Genomic DNA, 19,558 nt, shown 5'->3' with positions numbered 1-19,558 from the left:
TCAAATAGTAATATTATTAGAAAATTTCCATATATATAAAATGGTCTGGCTCTAAATCAAATGACAGATTATTAATAAACAATAGCGTGCTGTATGCCTAGTGTTTGGTTGAGCAAAACGTAGGCCTATTATTAAATATGATATTGATGTATAATTGAAGTAGAATTTTCTTTATATTGTGCTTTTAAGACATAAAACCTTTTTATGTTGTGTTTACTTGTGTAGCCTACTAGTTATTCTAGGTATTACCGGTAACATGCTATTCACTGTACATAAGAATGGACAACTCTTGGTTTTGCTAATGTTAATATTGATATCCATATATTTATTTAAAAGAAGAAAGAAAAAAAAAGAAAAGGAGAGAGTTCTTTTGCATCACAGCGATGATGGTGTGCTGCGCGCTCTCCGTCATTGGCTCGTGCAGCGCACGCCACTGATTCTGCGGTAAAGATGGCGGCGGCGGAGGGGGCGCGCAGCGGCTGGAGTAGAACGGAACGACCCCAGGCGGGTTCGTTTTAAGAGAAACGGTGCTGGGGGGCTGGAGGATCGTACATTCCCGTTTAGCCAGTGCCATTTAGTATAATTTAGCGCTTAGACAGTGTGTTGTTAGCTGTTAGGTGGTGGGTGGGTTCTATCGCTCTCTCTCATACACACACACATACACACACACATAGAGATTGCTAAGCTAAGCTAACGGAGCTCGGTCCGGTCCGGTAGAGGAGGAGGAAGAGGAGAAGGAGGGGTGACCAAGGAAGGGAAAGACTATCATCCCTAGCAGAACAGGCCGTCGTCCCGCGGTTCGTTCGTTGTGGGATGTGAGCGGTCCAAACGGACGGCGGGTCTTTCCACAGATCTGTGTTATTTTCCCACCCAGAACACTCGCAGGATGGGACAACAGGTAGGCCGCGTGGGAGAAGGGGCTTCCGCGGGGATTCAGACCCCACCGCAGGGGCAACAGCAGCAGAGCAGATCGAACCGGGCCAGCGGCTCCGGGAGGAGACCCCGAGACTGCGGCGGCAACAACATCACGGGGACGCCACCGGGCAGAACTGCCGTCGCTGCAGCGAACATCATGCCGGATCCAGGAATCAATGTTTTCACCCTGCACTCAGGTATGAGCCCATTCAGCTGGTTCATTTCGCAGTTTTCTCAGTTTAAGTCACTGGCAATATGCAAATCATAGTCGTTAAAATGTGGATCTGCACTCCAGTGAGAAGTTGAGATCGATCCGTCAGGATCAGCGGAAATACTCCATGACTCCCAGGCTGTGTTGCAAAATCTAGTGTATTGCTTATCTAGACAGCTTTATATTGACACCATAAATGCGGACAAACACTTATTTCATGCCTAAACTCGCTGTCTGTCACAACCTCAGAAATGTGGAGCTCAGGTCAGCCAGTTAAGCTCTAATAAAGGAGCTCAGGTCAATCAGTTCCGGTTGGGTTAATGCCTAACATGTACCCTTTTAAACATTTTGTTCATTTTAACTCCACTCACAGGGGATCATAATCGTCTCCCTCAGTGTCTGTGGTGGTTATGGCACTGATAGTGGTGGTGTTGTTGTTGCTGTAGGTTCGAACCCCATATGTGTCGATCTGTGTACCAGCACTATTGTTCCCATTCCAGGTAGAGTGCCACTGAAATGAGTATATTGTGAGGGGCTCTGATTGGATTAAAGCACCAGTTAAATGACAAGATCGTTCACTGTCACTTAAAATGATCCAAAACATGCTTTTGAGGTGTATCAGTGATATTGCCATGGTTTACATGCACATCATCTTGGAGAATGGAGAATTTCCCACAATCATCACATAAAAGCTGTATGAAGTCTGCTCTGTGCCTGCTCAAAATTCTGAGCAAAGGCATAATGCTACATAAAAGCCAGACTGATTTGACCCAATATAAAATGTGCTCTTACGATTGCTTATGCTATCTCTGAGCAGCATTAAACAGTCTATGTAGACAGATAATTGCCACTTCAGAAGTGCTTCTGTCCCACCATAACAGTGGAAATTTGGTATTCATTTGATGTTGAAGATTATGTTTTTTTAAGGGCAGTTACTCAACTGAGAAGGGGAAGTTCAGCACCATACTGTCCTAACTGTAGAAATCTGATGACTGTTATTTGATAGGGACTGGCATTTATTGTCTCTTGTGAAGCATTTGCTGGTGGGAAAGCTGCTGGGGAAGCCACTGCTTTCTCGGATTTCGCTCGTGAGTGATTTCACTGACTCATTTGGTTACAGGCAGTAACACAATGCACATATTTGATCATAATACTGTCTGCATGTCACACTTAAATCTTATGTTGAGGTGTTGTTTGTGACTGACACATTGGTTGGTGTTTCGTTAGATGTGGGGTTTGAATGGCAAGGGAGTCGAGATGGGTATAGTTAGAATTTGAGCTTTTCTGATTGTGATTCTGCTCGTCTATTCTGATTCTTCGTCTTTTCGATTCCAGTATGGTAAAAACATTTAAATCAAACATATTTTGTTTATAATGTTTTGTTGCAGCTGATTTCCTACACTAACATTTTCCTATGCTTTTAAAGGGGCAGTTGACCCAAAAATGAAAATTCTGGTAATAATTACTCACTCCGGTGTCGTTCCACACCCGTAAGACTTTTGCCTGTCTTCAGAACACAAATGAAGATCTTTTTGATGAAATCTGAGAGATTTCTGTCCCTCCATTGACAGCTACGTAACTTCCACTTTGACGCTTCAAAAAGTTCATAAAGAGATCTTATAACTATTCCATGTGTATTGTGATTTAGTCAATTTTCTGAAGAGACACGATTGCTTTATGGTGAAATATTGAATTATGGTTTTATTTACATATAAACATTTGATTTGGAACAATATGAGGGGTGAGTTATTAATGAAATAACTTTGGTTTTAGTTGAACTAACTCTTTGACAAATGCCACAGCGAAACAACTGGGCTAACTAATATACATTTCAGACATCATATAAAGTAAATGGTAATAAAATAAAAACAAATGAACAGTACCACAAATTAATGTGGAATGTACACATAACTGCATTTATTTACCAACGTTTTTATTCATGCTCCGCATCAGTAGAAAACTACAAAACTAAAAAAACTAAACTAAAAGATTTTAATAATAATAATAATAAAAAAAAAAATACAATTGTGATTAAAATCGATTAAACAATATTGTCAGTCCAGAGCTAGTGTCCACACAGCTGACTGAGATGTTGAATTGTTGTAGGTTATCCACGTTGTGTGCATAGACGCTGACCCATTGGAGAAGCGCTAATTAATCTGTTTTGATCACCGATTTCAGCCCTCCAAAACCATTTCGCCTCAAAACCAAAAATAGCTGTCTCGAACATAAGTTTTTCGGCCATCCCTAACTGTTACACGTGTTTTCTTTCTCAACTGTTTATGTTCACTCAAGACAAAACTGACAAAACTGATCTGTGTTTACAAGGATATTTTGGCGTACTTTTGTGTGTAATTGCAAGTTCAAGCACAAAAAAACTTCTGATTTTCGTTTACCAAACCTTGTTGGTGCTTTTTATAGAAGTTTGTTTCCACAGAATAAAATTTAAAAAAGGTAAATGTGACTTTTATCTCACAATTCTGCCTTTTTCTGAAAGAAAAAAAAATCTGTATTTTTCCCCTCAGAATTGGACTTTATAACTTGTGTTTGAGAATTTATTTCGCACAATTCTGACTTTATATCGCGCAATTCTGACTTTATTTCACTCAATTCTGATTATTTCCGAATTGTGTAATATAAAGTCAGAATTGCTAGATATAAACGTGAAATTCTGGGAAAAGTAGTCAGTATTGTGGAATGTAAACACAATTGTGAGATAAAGAAGTCTCAATTATCTATCTCTTTATGTTTTATTCTCTGGTTGAAACGAGCTTCCATAGGTTTTAGATGAACAGTGATGTCTGTTATCCATTACCCAGGAGTTGCGTTGGCTCTCTTTGGAGGCTCGTGCCCAACGTTGGTCGGTTCTCCACAGGGTGTGTTGATCAATGGAGCTCGTCACATCTTGACAGTGAACCCTTCGGCTGGAAACACTGACATGTGAGGGTAGCAGATGAGTTATTTTTACTCTCATCCCTTATAGCCAGACGTATAGCTGTGGCTAAAAGTCGTCATCTGAATAATCTGAACAATAATAGTATGGTTCCAGGCCTGACTGTCATGCCAGTGGTGACTAACTGCCATGATGAACTTCATCAGACAAACCGTATATCTAACACTGGAGTCTAGAACATCTTATGTCTGATCTCCAATCATATGGCCATGGGCACATTTTGTTCTATTATTCGCTCTGTCTCAGAGTATTAGAGTCTCATCTGTAAGGTTAAAGTGATAGCTCACCTTAAAATAAAATGTTATTGTTTTTTCCGGTGGTAATACTTTACAATAATGTCTAATTTATGTTAACAACATAATTATGAAAACGTATATTGCTTAATGTCAGTTGTTTTTAGCTAATGCATTAATTTATGTTAATAACATAATAATATCAGTATGCATGCATATTTGTAAACAAGTGTCAGAAGTGGTACTTTTATTTTGACACCACTGACAATATTTTTGTACTTTTCAAATATGAATTTCAAATATTCAAATACAGTATTTTTATAAAATTATACGTTTTTAGACCGATTTTAAGTAAAAAGTATATTGTACAGCAGGGATGGAATGGAAATTAACTTTTTTGTCCACCGGCCACTGTGGCTGGTGGATTTCAAAATCTACCAGCCACTCAATGTTTTTACCAGCCACTTTCTTGTTTTTAACCGACAATGTGTAACTGCATGTGAAAAATTAATACTACAAGCTCTACAATACTTAAGCAGTTTATTTAATCTCAAGTCTCAATGAAATGACATTTGACATTTTCTCTATCTCTCTTATACATACACAAACCATGAACTGATATACATTTCATTAAATGAGTAGGGCTTTGTGCGCTTTTTTTTTTTACCTGGATGTCCCAACAATGAAACTATTAGTTTTGGCATCTTCTGAAGCGTGTTGACGACACACCGAGCAGAACATTGTCAGTAGGGATGCACAGAAATAAAAATTCTTGGCCGAAAGCGAAACACCAAAAGAAATTATGCCAATTATTAGTACCATTGCATTTATGGCTAATGCTGTGACTGTGTAACTTTACTAAAAATCAAGGCATTGCGATTGCATAAATTAATATTAAAGTTTCAAATATTAATCAATTACAAATTATGCAAATATTTACTTAGCACATTGCAACAATCCACAGTATAAAATACAATTCAAACTAAAATGTTTAACTTGACCTCACTCATGTGTGCATTTAATAATAGCTAATGTACAGGCCTAATGGCCTGCAGAAAGGTACAGAAATTCAATAAAGTAATCAAATGTAAAATAACTGCATATTTTAACTGTTTAAATTAAAGATTAATCCTTATTAAACTTACAAAAGCTATTCAAGAGCAGTGAGTGATGTCCTTTTGTTTGACATTAAACAGACAGCAGTAAAGGCTACTGCCCCTTTAAGACCTGAGGCCGGGATGCTCTTCTTTCTCGACTGTATAACGTTCACTTGAGGCATATTCAGACTATGTCTGCTTGGATACTAATCAAGATGGACATGTTGTCGACATACTTTTTGTGTGAGTTTGTCCATTTAAGCGCAAGACATGAAAGGGAACTCAATATTTGCGCGCTGTGGGACGAGTGCGCGTTCACGGATGATGCGCAGTGACGGATCTTCTTTCAGCGCGCGCGAGTTCGTATTCGCGTCTTCTGGTACTACATCCGGGTAATGACGGCGAAAACGACTGGTCATATTCGGACAAACGGCTGCACTCGCATGCATTGAACAAAGTTTACAAAGAGGGGAAACAGTATGCTATTTTTATTTACCCGCCACGGTGGCCGGTAGGTGAAGCGAGTTTACCCGCCACAACTCAAAATCACCCGCTTTTGGCTGGTGGCGGGTGCTAATTTCCATCCCTGTTGTACAGTACCTGCCAGTTTGTAATGATTTTAAAAGAAAATTCTGTTAATATACATTATTTTAAAATGTAATTTATTCCTGTGATGTAAAGCTGAATTTTCAGCATCATTACTCCAGTCTGTCACATGATCCTTCAGAAATCGTTCTGATATGGTGATTTGCTGCTCCAGAAACATTTATTATTACTATCAATGTTGAAATGTTTTTGCTGCTTAACATTTTTGTAAAATAAATAAAAATGAATTGCAGCATTTTTTTTTACTTCAAATGAGATGGTGTCAGATTGCAGCATTGGCTATATATAATAATAGTTATATATAATAATGATAATTCGTCAAAAATACCTTTTGCAAAACAGCATGGGTTTGGAATGTCATTTAAGGTGAGTTAAGGTAGGCGAGCCATTCTTTGACAAATGTTTGTGCATGCCTAGGTTTACTTTTGGCAATGTAGTGTATATGTAAGAAATGCTTCAGTCACTTGTTTCTGCTTGTTCTTTCCTTGTTTTTGGATCCGGAGATTAAATTCTGTCTCTTTCAGAAGATGCATAACAGAACCCCCACCATAAAGCAGTGGAAACATGGATTGCTGGATTGTGTCTTAAAGGGCAGATATATTTTGTCAGTGGTGGGTAAAGGGTTAGTAGCTGGAGGGTACAGTGTAGTACTGCCATTAACAGTCTGATATACAATATCCACAGGAAGCTTCTTCACCGTTTCATTTTAAAACTCTGCAGTGCGGTCATCACTCAGACTCTGATGACTACACAAAAGCATTAGGGGAGGTAGACTACTCGATTTCCCAAAGCTTTTCTGCCCATTGTGCGTTCAGGACATCGACAGGCGACGCATCTCCCGCTCAAAGTGAAATTCCGTCAGATCCAGGAGAATATTCATCACTTTCATTAACTAATGGAATTTCGTCAGATATGACCGTGACGAACTGTGCTTAATTGAGCCGTGCAGTCAGATGGAGGGATAAATGAGAGGTCCTGTCTGCATCTGCCCATCCCCTGCAGACAGCCAATGAGTCAGCCCGTCGCTGCTCTGAGGTCACGAGGCCAGTTCCACACTCCTTTTATTTATTTATCCACTCTGTACCAGCAGGCTTTTACTACTTCAGTCGGCTGGTGCAAAGTGCTGCCCTGAACTTAATGCAAACGAACCCAAAACGATTGATTTTTAGAGCTCAGAACAGTGCGGACCTTTATTTGGCACACGGATAAAAGATCAAAGGTTCAGAAGAACTCTCAAAAGTTTCCTTTTTTTTCTTTTCATTTTATATATCGGACATTTCCAGTGTTTGAGAACACGAGGCCGTCCGCTACAGTGATTTTACCATGGTTTTTGTGCACGTGTTTAAAGGGTTACTTCACCGCTTTTTCAGATTAAACTATGTTATTCCCTTAACTTAAACGAGTTGATACATACCTCTCTCATCTCAGTGCGTGCACTTAATCTCTCTGACGCGCGGTGACGATCTGATAGCATTTAGCTTAGCCCACTAAGCCCAGTTGATTCACTATGGTACCAAACAGAGATCAAGTTAGAAGTACCAAACACCTCCATCTTTTCCCTATTTAAATACAATTACACGAGAAGGTGAACGATCAAGTATGGTGACAAAATAAAACGTGGTACTTTTCTAATCGGATTAAAAAGGAGAACTATAATGTACGGCGGATTAGCACTTCTGAGAGTACTTCGGCTCGGCGCAGTAAAAAGTCCCGGCCGAAACATCTTTCCTCACACCTCCCACACACTCTCTCATTTCTGTCAATAGGGAGGTGTGAGGGAAGATGTTTCGGCCGGGACTTTTTACTGCGCCGAGCCGAAGTACTCTCAGAAGTGCTATTCCGCCATACATTATAGTTCTCCTTTTTAATCCGATTAGAAACGCGCCACGTTTTATTTTGTCACCATACTTGATCGTTCACCTTCTCGTGTAATTGTATTTAAATAGGGGAAACGTGGAGGTGTTTGGTACTTCTAACTTGATCTAGGGCTGGACGATATGGCCAAAATTCATATCACGATATTTTTCTTAATTTCGGTCGATACGATATAATTCCGATATCGATATGAATTATATAAAAGCTTTAGAAAAAACTACTAAGAACTGCCACAAAGGATGTCTGTACCTACAAACTTCTGAAAAATGTATTTGCCAAGTCTATGAATAGTCCTCCTATAAAACTATATAATTTTTTAGAAAATAAACCAGAACTAATAAATTAATGTTCACCTTTTATTTGTATTTAGCCTTTATATGAAAAAGAAATGTGAAATCAACATCAAATAAACATAAGACTCTCACTTTATTAATATTAATATCTTTAAGTTTAAACTATAATATAGGCTGATTATATTATTCTTAATATAGATTAAACAAAAGTGCTTTTAGAACTCTTAGACTCAGAATATTCAGCGGATGGATCTGCTTCAGATGGTGGATCTGCTTCACAGCGTACAGTGCTCCTATGCCGCAGACGCAGTTTATTGAGCATTTTCTTTTAAGTTTTAAATTTCAGTGAAGAACAATTCATAGCGCTCTATTTTCCATTTATGCAAAACTATAGCATATATTTAATGCTGCAGTTATTTAATTAAAAATGCAGTAAACAACATAATACAGTGAAATATTATTCTGATCTACATCATCTGTTCACTACGTGAATATATAGTAAAGTGTCATTTATTTATGTGATCAAAGCTGAATTTATCATCATTACTCCAGTCTTCAGTGTCACTCATCATTCTCATATTAGGATTTGATGCTCAACAAACATTTATGATTATTATCAGTGTTGAAAACAGTTTTGTTGCTCATGATGCTCCTTCATTGCTTTCATATATTGTCGCAATCGTCTGACTGTCGTCGTCACCTTTCAGCTCATAACGATTGTTTTCCTTCAGCTGCAGCTCCAAGGGGGTAATCTAGCGCTCGGAAAGCGTTCCACCCCTAGGGGCGGCCATTGCTAACCAAGCCATCACCTGCTGTTAGCATCCCATTGACTCCCATTCATTTTTGAGTCACTTTGACAGTGAATAACTTTACATCTGAGACGTTTAAAGACTCCATTTGTCTATTGTTTATTTCTAAAGAAACACGACAATGCATAAAAGGCTCCATTACCTTGTATCTTACACTATCGCCCCGCAGAAGCTGTTTTTGTAAAAATAGGCTAACGATTGCGTCATAACCAACGCGACCCTGTCGCACAGTTGAGAAATTACCGTATAGACCTGAGGAGACGCTCGCAGGCAATCTTTTACTGTCTATGAGACAGTCGGGGGGACGTGGAGACATGTCCTGGAGACTAGTCTGATAAAGTCAAGGGGGAAGAATGGGGAGAAGCCCATAGTGAGCCAAAAGCAACGGGAGAAAATATTTAAACAACGTGATTCAGATTTCCCTTTCCACACCTACTAGAAGACTCACAGCTGTCAGACAGGAGGCTCACGTCACATCTACGTCGTCAAGCTCAGTCTGAGCCTGCGCAGTTCGCTCAGCCATCAGGAAGTGAGCGCCCCTAGGTTGACTTCATTCTTTCGCCGTTGAAGTCAATGGGAACGCTCCGTCCATTTCTTTTACTGTCTATGTGCAGCTCCAGCGCGACAGTAAGTTTCTACGAATCCGCTTTTGGATTTCTGTGAGAGAGCGTCCTCCTCATATTTAGATAAGAATAAAATGACAGGTCATGCATAGATTATTTTTTGTCTCTGAAATTAAATCTTGATGTATTCACGTTGGTTTCTATGTATAGGCTACACTTGCACGTGACCTCAAGAAGCACGCAATCAACCGAGGTTAGAGAAAGCGGTCTATAGCGTCCCTGTTAACTTGCCCGCCCTCGCTCCAGGTAATGCCGTTTCGAATCCCGCTCGGAGCGGGTCGACTAGGACCGGTGAGACCCAGTAAATGTGCGGGGGATGAAAATACACTTTATTAAAAGTGCGGGGGACACGCCGAACCACTTCCACCCCACTGAATTAACGTTAGTCTTTCTTCTCTTATCAACTATTTCTTTCTCCTTACTTGTGGAAGTTCGTTCAGTCACATTTGTGTTGCGGCCGGTCAGGGAAACTTTGTAGCTAAAACTTGCCGCGTTGGATCTATCAGCCTACTACTGCTGAGCACTGTGGTGTACGTCATCGCGCAAGTAGCCAATCATGTTCTGCTCTCTCTGACGGCTGCGCCCTGAACGTCAGTCAGTGAGGAATGCTGTAATGTATATATCGAAATATCGGAAATGTGTTTAAAAATCATATCACCGTTATTGAAAAAAATTATATCGCGATATATATTGATATTGAATTATTGTCCAGCCCTAACTTGATCTCTGTTTGGTATCATAGTGAATGAACTGGGCTTAGGGAGCTAAGCTAAATGCTATCAGAATGTCACCGCACTTCAGAGAGATTAAGTACACGCACTGAGACGAGAGAGGTATGTATCAACTCATCTTAGTTAAGGGAATAACATAGTTTAATATGAAAAAGCGGTGAAGTATCCCTTTAACTTAATGATACAATGTTGGCATTTGGCAGCAGCTCCAAATGAGACCCATCCAAGCCAAATTCAGAGTCAGACCTGTCTGTTTAAGAACTATAAGAGAATATCGTAGATTATGTTTTGTTTCTGGTAAGCAGGCACAGTGCTGCTGTAATTGAGTTGTAATTACGTTACATAAATATCTCTTTCATCTCAGTTTGTCCTGAAGGATTGAGTGGACGGCGCTCTGACACGTGTGAAATTCCCAGGGTGCAAGATAATAGGAATCAAGGACTAAATTACTTTAGGCAATCCATTTTTTTGATATGCTGGATGGATTTGAAGCAAAAAGCTTTATAAAGTATCTCTCTGTCTCATTGTGAAGACCTGCTGGGCCCAAGGTTCGATTTGGGCGTTGTTGCGCCACTAGAGGTCATTAGAACACCACAATTTGTTGTCACTAGGTATAAAGTATCAGTGGATTTAATGTTTTTTTTTTTAACTTGTCTAGTTGGTAACATGTGAAGTGGAGACTCATCTTTGTGTCAGTGGTGAGAGAGTGGATGGCTGTGCTCTCCTAGACTTCTGCTAATCCTGCTTCATTTTAACAGCCTTATCCGGTTCCATCCTCTCATTGCATCCTTATTAAGGTCTGGATTAGATGACACACTGGAGTAATTCTTCTATGTTGGGCAGTGATGGAGTTATTGGACTTTTGTATAATGTCTTTCTCTGTTGCCTTTCTTTGCAGATCATTGTTTTTAGGGGTGTAGTGATAGATACCCTCATGTCACTGTTCGATGCACATCACATTACTGAACTCGCAATGCAATATGATGGCGATACTCCAAAACATATAGCAATGCAGCTTTTCATGTGTGTACAAAAAAAATTACCCAATAAAAAACATGTTTATCCTCTCATTCTGGGTCATATACACATCAAAGTCATTCTAATGAATCCCAGTTGAATTCCATCTACACAGAATGGCCTGTCTGAGCGCTACTATATGTCTTGGAATGCTGAGTGAATAGTCTCACAATTCAGTCATGAAATCAGATGGGACAGAGGGCAGATTAGGGTTAAATCCAGGAGATCTGCAGCAGCACCATCATCAGACGTATCCTAGCATCTGCTTAGTTGAAGTGTCATTGCCATTCCCTTTTCCAGCCTTTATGCGTTTTTATGTTATGAATCAACATGGCGTCATGTTCGCTCAACAGGAAGTCTCCCAAACAGTGAGTTCGGTTTCGCTAATAACATGCATTCACTGCGTTATATAACTCTTTTATCACACCCTTGGGCTGTATTACAGCTCTTTTTCAGTTGATATTGGTCGTTTGAATCAAACATGTTATGATCTGTTTTGAATGGCATATATTCACTGAAAAGGGTTGTCAACACCCAACAACCACTGTAGTCAAATGGACGACGCCTCCTTGCCGCTATTGAGTTCATGCGTGTTCAGACAGGACCCCCACAGCCTGACGACGATTCCTGTTCGCAAGACCACTTTGACTGACTCAATCTCTCCGTCTCATTTGCTTTCCATAAACCGTAATGGGTCTGGCCCACCAGGCTCATTAAACACTGAAGGCTTATGCCGTCTTATCTCCGAGAACAAGCTTATGTGTTCACTCATCTGGTGACGTGGTCGTCTTAACCACCATGGTTGTTAATTTCCTTCGAGAATGTCTCTTCTTAAAGCCTTCATCAAAATGTCTTAATACCGTCCTCACATCCTAATGAAATGAAGGCCCTGTAGCCGTTGCTTGGCTCAGCAGGCTCTTTTTAGACCTGCACAAATACAGTTGTAATGCTTGTATATTTAATGATGATTTGTGTAATTGTTTTACTTTGGTGAACAGCGGGGAATGGTCTGAATGTGTCGATCTTCAACAAATGGCTCTTAAAAGGTCAAATTAAGTAATGGACTAAGTTATGAGGAGGTTAGTGTGTTTCTGTTAGAAGCAGCGGATGCTGCCGGTGGGAACATTTCATCAGATTTAAATGAGCAGTCGGATGAATTCTGTTTTACCCACTTTGTTGTGGCAACCACAGATAGCAATGGTTCATCGGGTGGATGTTATTCAGGAGGAGCCACAGGTCTGGATGCCTCCTGCACACAGGACAAAAATGACTCACCGCAAAGAGGGAAAGAAAGAAAGAGGGCAAGGATGGACAGAGGATACTGATTGTCTGATTAAGATGTAAATCCGTGTAAAATCACACCTTCTGGTTCCATCACGATGCTAACTCGTACGATCTAACACTTGCAATCTCCACTGTTATTGTTGACTGTAATTGACAAAAGATGATCTGAAATTATGCAAATATAAAAAGAACATATAATTCCTTCTGATGGCACATTTAGTGTGTCTTGAGGTGGTGTTGTGTTGCATACATTCTTTATAAGTACCTTTAAGCTGTTGGGCGTGTGATTCTTCATGTTTGTGCATGCTTGTACAAAGAGAATTTGCAAAAGATTTTCCCTGTAAACTTTAGAGTTCATGCGCATATTCCATCAAACTTCTGTTTCAAAAGAGTAAGCGCGTGTTTAAGGGATGTGTTTTAGGTGGAAGGTCTGATGCTGACACCACAGGGTAGAAATATTGATCAGGTGCCAAACTTCCTTCCTTCAGGTCATTATGTTTGCGCTGACCTGTCAAGCTCGGTGTTCTAGTCTTCTGATCTAGCTTAAAAGAAAAGAGGGTCCCCAGGAGAAGCATAAAGCAATCCCACAATGCTTTGCAGGTGTTGGTGTACTGCATAAAGAGCCCCATTAGCACCTCCACTGAATGAGTAAATCACAGTAGCTGGGCTTCTAACTGCTGTGTAAGCTGTGAAAAGTAGGGCTGAATGAATGGCACCAGGCAGTTTAACATAATCCAATGTGCCGTTATTCAAAACAGCCTGTCAGATTAATGAGCACAGGAATGGAGGTCGATTGAATGTCCACTCAGCACAGGTTAAAGGACATATTTGGACTTTCTGAATGGGAATTGTTAAAGGCATAGTTCACTAAATGAAAAATGTCATTATTTACTTACCCAAGTTTTTCAAACCTGTTAAACTTTCTTTGTTCCGAAGATATTTTGAAGAATGTCAGTAACCAACTGTCTGGTACCAACATTCTTCAAAATATATCTTTTCGTGTTAAACTGCTGAAATACCATTTTGGAACAACTTGAGGGTGAGTAAATGACAGTTTGTTTTGGGAGGTAAATTATCTCTTTACATTCATTATTATTTCCTATCCCTATTGTTGGCACATTTGATTGCATGCTGTAATTTCTCAAGTTCCCTTTTTCTATGGACATTTGTCTTCATCAGATTGTCTGTTGTCCTGTAATACTGCACTAGTCTTTTCAACTGGAGAGCCATTTACTGGAAAGGAGGAAGAGACTGAGTGAGAGGGGGACAACTGTGCATTCTTTGTTGCAGAGGGCTCTTGTTGGATCCTCATCATTGTGAATGAACAGGATCTGTCCTTCATAGTGTTCTGTTTATATGGGCCCATTGTTTGCAGAATCATTGTTCGATGGTTCCTCTGTGAATGTACACGGTGTGATTATTCTGGGAGTAAGAATGGCAAGATGGTTTTGTTTTGTGCTGGAACTAAAAATAGGCCGCCTTTTGCGCCATGTGGCTTTTGCTGTGATGCGCTGAGCACTTTCAGATAAACAGATGAGCTCGAGCTGTCATTGAATCACACCTCAAAAGATGACATACTTTCTCCTATTCCACTCAGAATTAGTTGACAAAGAAAATGTAAGTGTCCTATTTACACTCATATTGTTCAAAACTTGTATGCTGGTATTGTTTTTGTATGCTGCCTGCTAGTAAATAAAAAATTGAAAAATCAACATGATTAGATTGTCAAGCTCCAAAACTAAAACAGAAAAGTAGTTCAGACAACTTTTGGGCCATTTTCCAATTCCGTTAGAAGTTTGTAAGAGATTGTGAAGAACAAAAATGTATGCAATTATTCACTGATAATCTTGCCTATAAGCATATTGCATATTTTTGTTTTGGTTATAAGTTGTTTTGGTGTCAGTAACATAATAACTTTTTGCTTGTACACTGTACTTGTGCCATGGGAAAATGTTTGGTGCAGTGGCAGAAGGAAAAGAAAGAATCCTGTTAATCATAAATGAATAAATGAATTTGTTTGGATAAAATAACAGCTATTCTGTTTGGGGAAAAGTTGTTTTTCTGTCCATCCGCGCACACAGGCTATGATGCAGGCAATTAGCACCGCGACGGGAGACCTGGCAGCAGTGTGTTTACCTGTCAACTTGCATATGCTTCACTATGCTGGCACTTAGGCTGCATTTACACTGCAGGTCTTGATGCACAATTCCGATTTGGTGACTATATCCGATTTTTTTTTGACGACCTGCTTACATCATCTTTTCAAAAGCGACCCGTATCCAATATTTGCATTTACACTGTACACTGGGAAAACAGCCCAAGACGTTCTTAACCGGTGAAAGGAAGTAAAACAGCGCGATATGCAATGGGCGCAGACAAAATTATTGCACAATGTTTTGCTGTCTGCACTGTTCAACACATCTTTAAAGTCGGCAAAACATTTCTCTTTAAAAGGGGGGGGGGTGAAATGGTGTTTCATGCATACTGAGATTTTTACACTGTTAAAGACTTGGATTCCCATCCTAAACATAGACAAAGTTTCAAAAACTAATGTTGGACGTTTGATGGAGTATTTCTGTTTCTCACAAGTTTCAGAGAGTTTTTTTCGAGTATGGCTCGGCTTGACGTTAATAGAGAGGAAGGTCCTTGTATGGGCCGTACGGGCTCTTCTCCCGGTAGGGTGCGCGCGCGCGTGACTAGAGCGAGAGAGGAAATGCATGCCCATAAACACTCTCTCAGCTGCAGATCCTATAGTCCGCGCCGCGCTCCACTTTATTCCTATGGGTGACGTTGAGCGACTTCAACGCTTCAGCACAGCATTCCGGGAAGGCAGCGCTGCATTTGAACCGATTTGAACGCAGAAATGACGGGAAGCTTCACAACATCGCTTCAGTCGCGTCGCAAAGTGGATCTCCACGGTCACTGCTGTCACAGGACTTCACCAAATCATACCAAAGAAGTGTTTTTTTGACGGAGCGGTCCCAGCGATAAAGGTTCGGTCCTGCTTTGGAAGCAGCCGGTGAGTAAAACTGCTTCAAATGTCTATGCTGTCGGCTATCGTCACGTGAGTAAACATCAGTAAACGACACGATCGCGTGCTTCGTCATTCAAATGCGCTAACGGACTCCATTGTTGTTCTATGTATAACGTTACACTAGTCTGACGTGCAAAACCGTTTTTCTTGCTACTGCTAAGGTTTAGTCTCATACAATAGTCCATAAACCGAATCATGTCCTCATAAACTGCGAGTAAAGGCACACAAATGTTGACAGGCCACTAAATACAGTACATACCACAGAGACGGACGTCCTGCTGTTGCTGTTTCTCCTGTTCAATTTATTTCAGCCTCCGAATCTGATTCTGGATCGATGGCCATGGGCTTCTCCACGCTTGAGGACGTCACCGCTTTGTGTGCGCTCGTCATTCTTTAGCTCCGCCCACACGATACGCCTCCAGGCGCTCGTTTTTTTCCGGAAAGACTCGGTACAGCCTATATTTCTTTTATAAATATAATAAAACTAAAGACTTTTCGGAGCTATGAAGGATGCAATACTACTCTATAGGTACTCAAGATTGACATGAGATTGACTCAAACTGAGTGTTTCACCCCCCCTTAAAGGCGGAGAAAAAGAGGAGAGCCCTTGACAGGGTTGCCAGGTTTTCACAACAAAACCCGTCCAATTGCAACTCAAAACTGTGTTAAAGTAGCCCAATTCCGCATGAAAACCGCAGACACTGGAACGCAGTTTGTGTCCACCTGAGTTGACGTCATTCGCCTCCGTCCTTTTTTCAATGACGTACGACTCGCATTTACTGGGGAATATCCGATTTGACCGCTTACATGGCAGACGCTAATGCACGCATCCGAATTATATCGGATTTATTACCACATATGAGTGAGGCCTGAATCCGATCTGAAGATATCGGAATTCATGCGTTTTTTTTACTGCTTACACGTTCACATGTCATATCCGATCTGTGCCACATGAGAGGGAAAAATCGGATTAGGGTCACTTGAACAATGCAGTGTAAATGGGGCCTTAGTCTGTTTTGAAAAGTTCTTAAGTACAGAGAAAAATCCCACAGAATCAGAGAATGCGTTTGTCCTTGGACAAAGCCGTTTCTCCTGCAAGCTGCTGTTGCGCATGAGTATGTTGGTCATAATTTCCTGCATGACAGATGTACTTGTCACATTCCAGTGTAATGCTAGGGGCTGTTCTGTGCCTTGGGAATTCCAGAGCTGGTGATGGGCAGGTGAGGTGTCTGGTTTATTGGATTTTGGGGAGTTGAGACAATTGACCCATCTCTAAATCCTGCCTCCTCTCGTCCTATGACTGGTGTGAGCTCTGGTGTGCATGGTATCGGTATCGAGGTGAAAAATACCTCGATACCGATACCATGGTTAAAAAATAAAACCTAGAAAGTAATTGAATAATATGATAACAGAACTTATTGTTCATGGTTTTATTTTTTTACTAAAATTTCTCTTTGGCCAGCATGTTCCTGCCCTGGTTATTGACCATTCCCGCCTCTTATTGCTATAACTGCCAGTGTGAACATCCTACAGAGATCACATTATCATCATTCACTAACCTTTCACTTCTCAACAGGTTGGGATGACTAACATCTTATTTCATGATAAAAATTATTTAATATTTTTTAAATGTAATTTTATAATTATAATAAATATAGTTTTTTAATGTATCTTTTTGTTGTTTTTAAATTAGCAAAAAATGCAAATTACAAACTATATGACAAAAACGGTGCTTTATTTTTCAGCTACATTAGGTCTATTTAACAGTAGCAAGTCAAGAAAGAAATAAAATAATCAAATATAGAACTTCTTAGTCTTCACTCTATATTTTAACTATAGCCTACACTGCTTCTTAATAGGTATATTAAAGTTATTTAGCCAAGCATGTGGTGATTTTCTATTTTTCATTGTTTTTTGATTAATATGAATCAAACAGAATATCAGGTCTGGTTTAAGACCTGCACAGATCAGTTAACTCAGCTGTATATGTTACTAAAGTAGGGCTGCAACTAATGATCATTTTGATAATCGATTAGTTGGCTGATTATTTTTTTGATGAAAGGGATATTTTTTATTCTATTGACAAAACACTATTCCACATTCTGTCCGATGCTGTCCTTAAAACAAATGTGTCAGCTGAGTGCTATGAACACACACAAATGAATATATCATCATTACAAAAATGAACCATGGTTTTACAATTAACAAAACAAAAAAACATAATATTAATAAAATAAATACATAAATAAATAACAGGGCTGTTGTAGTTATTCAATAGTAACCACAAATTAACCATTGTTTTGCTTCAAATCCATAGTTTAAATTTATTGTATGTGGTTATACAAATGGTAATCAATACGGCAAACGCATGGTTTTATTATAATAAAAATATGGTTTTACTATCTAGTATAACCATGGTTAATTTCCATAAGGGTGTATCTGTGCTATAGCTTACATTATTTGCAAAAATGTTACTAAGCAAATCCCTACATTAAAATTATATTAAACAAAAACACAAATTCAGTGCTACCAGGGAGGATGTTCTGCAGGAAAACTCTCACTCTCTCTATGGACAGTAACTTATTACTGATATTTCTTTATCCTGGAGAAAAATCTTACATGTATATTCAAATTCATGTTGTTATCCCTTTACAGTTACTACTGTAATAACATTTTGACATGTTGACTTTTAAACATAAATTTAGCATCCAACAGCAGATATTTCAGATAAATTAATGTTATTCCGCTGGTCTCTCTCGATTGCGTTCTGTGTTTTTGATGCGCGCGTGCCGCACCGGCGTACGTTCAGTTACGTTTAATATTGTCAGAACGCGTTTTAATACAAAATGGAAATACTCGCATGAATTAGTAGCATTTACAGATGAAACTACTGTCCTCTATATAGATCAGTGGATAACATTTAAAATGACCGTTTTGCGCTGAGGTCGCAGACACGCACGTCAAAAGCATGACTCCGCCATCTCGCTGAATGCTGCAGAAAGACGCTGCCTGTGCGGGAAGCGATATTTTTTTTCCTATGATGGTAGGGGAAGGTACCGCCTTTTTTGTCTATGATTGGTCCATACACACTATTGCTATGTTTTGCTATTGGTGCACCGTGCATCTCTACTTTAAACATTTGTGGTGCTGCCTTTGCTTTCTATGTTTCCATAGTGCCTGGGCTTGTGTTAACTTGAACTTGCTATTGAAGCTCAAGCATACCAAAGTGCAGTTTGAAGTTTTTTGATTGTAAAGGAATAGATTTTTAATGGCCTTTGAGATCAGGATGTTCTGTCCTTAAGTTGTGTTAGTTGAGAGCAGCTCCAGTCATTGTACAGAGGTGCTGGTGCAGCTGCTATAAGCCTGGCCTAAGCCCAGCACAACAGCTGCGCAAGACTCCCATCAGGACAAGGCCATGCAGGTCAGTCCGTTCAGTATGCCCATTCACACCACACACACAGCACTCCCCCAGCTGTCTAACAGCGAAGCTCCTGCACACAAAGACACACACAGAAACCGCACGTGTGCTGAGGAGCACACGCAGGACAAACACATGCGGCCACGCGACGTGCCCTACGTGGGTCAATTGCTAGATCAATCGGAAGTGTTGCATGAGGATGAGCAAAGTTTGTGAATGTACTGGAACGGGGCTTACCATTTCTATCTGTCTCTCATGCCGAATGCGTAACAACAACAACAGCGCTTTGCTATGAAATCGAAAGTTGGATTTAGTTTTTAATCTATCACTTAAATTAAATCGAGGAATCATGACAGCCCTACTAATTTGTAAAGTCAAAATTTGCTGCCATCATTAAAGGGTTCGAACGGTTATGAATCCGCAGATTGATTCATGATTCGGATCGTGTCGTGATTTCAG

The 19,558-nt window shown here is 39.9% G+C and overlaps 1 protein-coding gene across 1 annotated transcript in view; it reads left to right on the top strand.

Moving 5' to 3' along the window:
• The first annotated feature begins 411 nt into the window (after positions 1-411).
• The window catches only part of abl2 (c-abl oncogene 2, non-receptor tyrosine kinase), a 37,150-nt gene continuing 18,003 nt past the window's right edge, over positions 412-19,558 (top strand). Inside the window, exon 1 of the mRNA XM_067414149.1 lies at positions 412-1,112. Coding sequence (XP_067270250.1) covers positions 887-1,112 — 226 coding nt within the window. The 5' untranslated portion in view covers positions 412-886. The remainder of the gene's footprint in view (positions 1,113-19,558) is intronic.

This window comes from Pseudorasbora parva, chromosome 13, assembly GCF_024679245.1.
Source record: "Pseudorasbora parva isolate DD20220531a chromosome 13, ASM2467924v1, whole genome shotgun sequence".
Classification (NCBI taxonomy): Eukaryota; Metazoa; Chordata; class Actinopteri; order Cypriniformes; family Gobionidae; genus Pseudorasbora; species Pseudorasbora parva.
The sequence above is the reverse complement of the archived record's forward strand: the minus strand, read 5'-3'. Positions and strand labels throughout refer to the sequence as shown.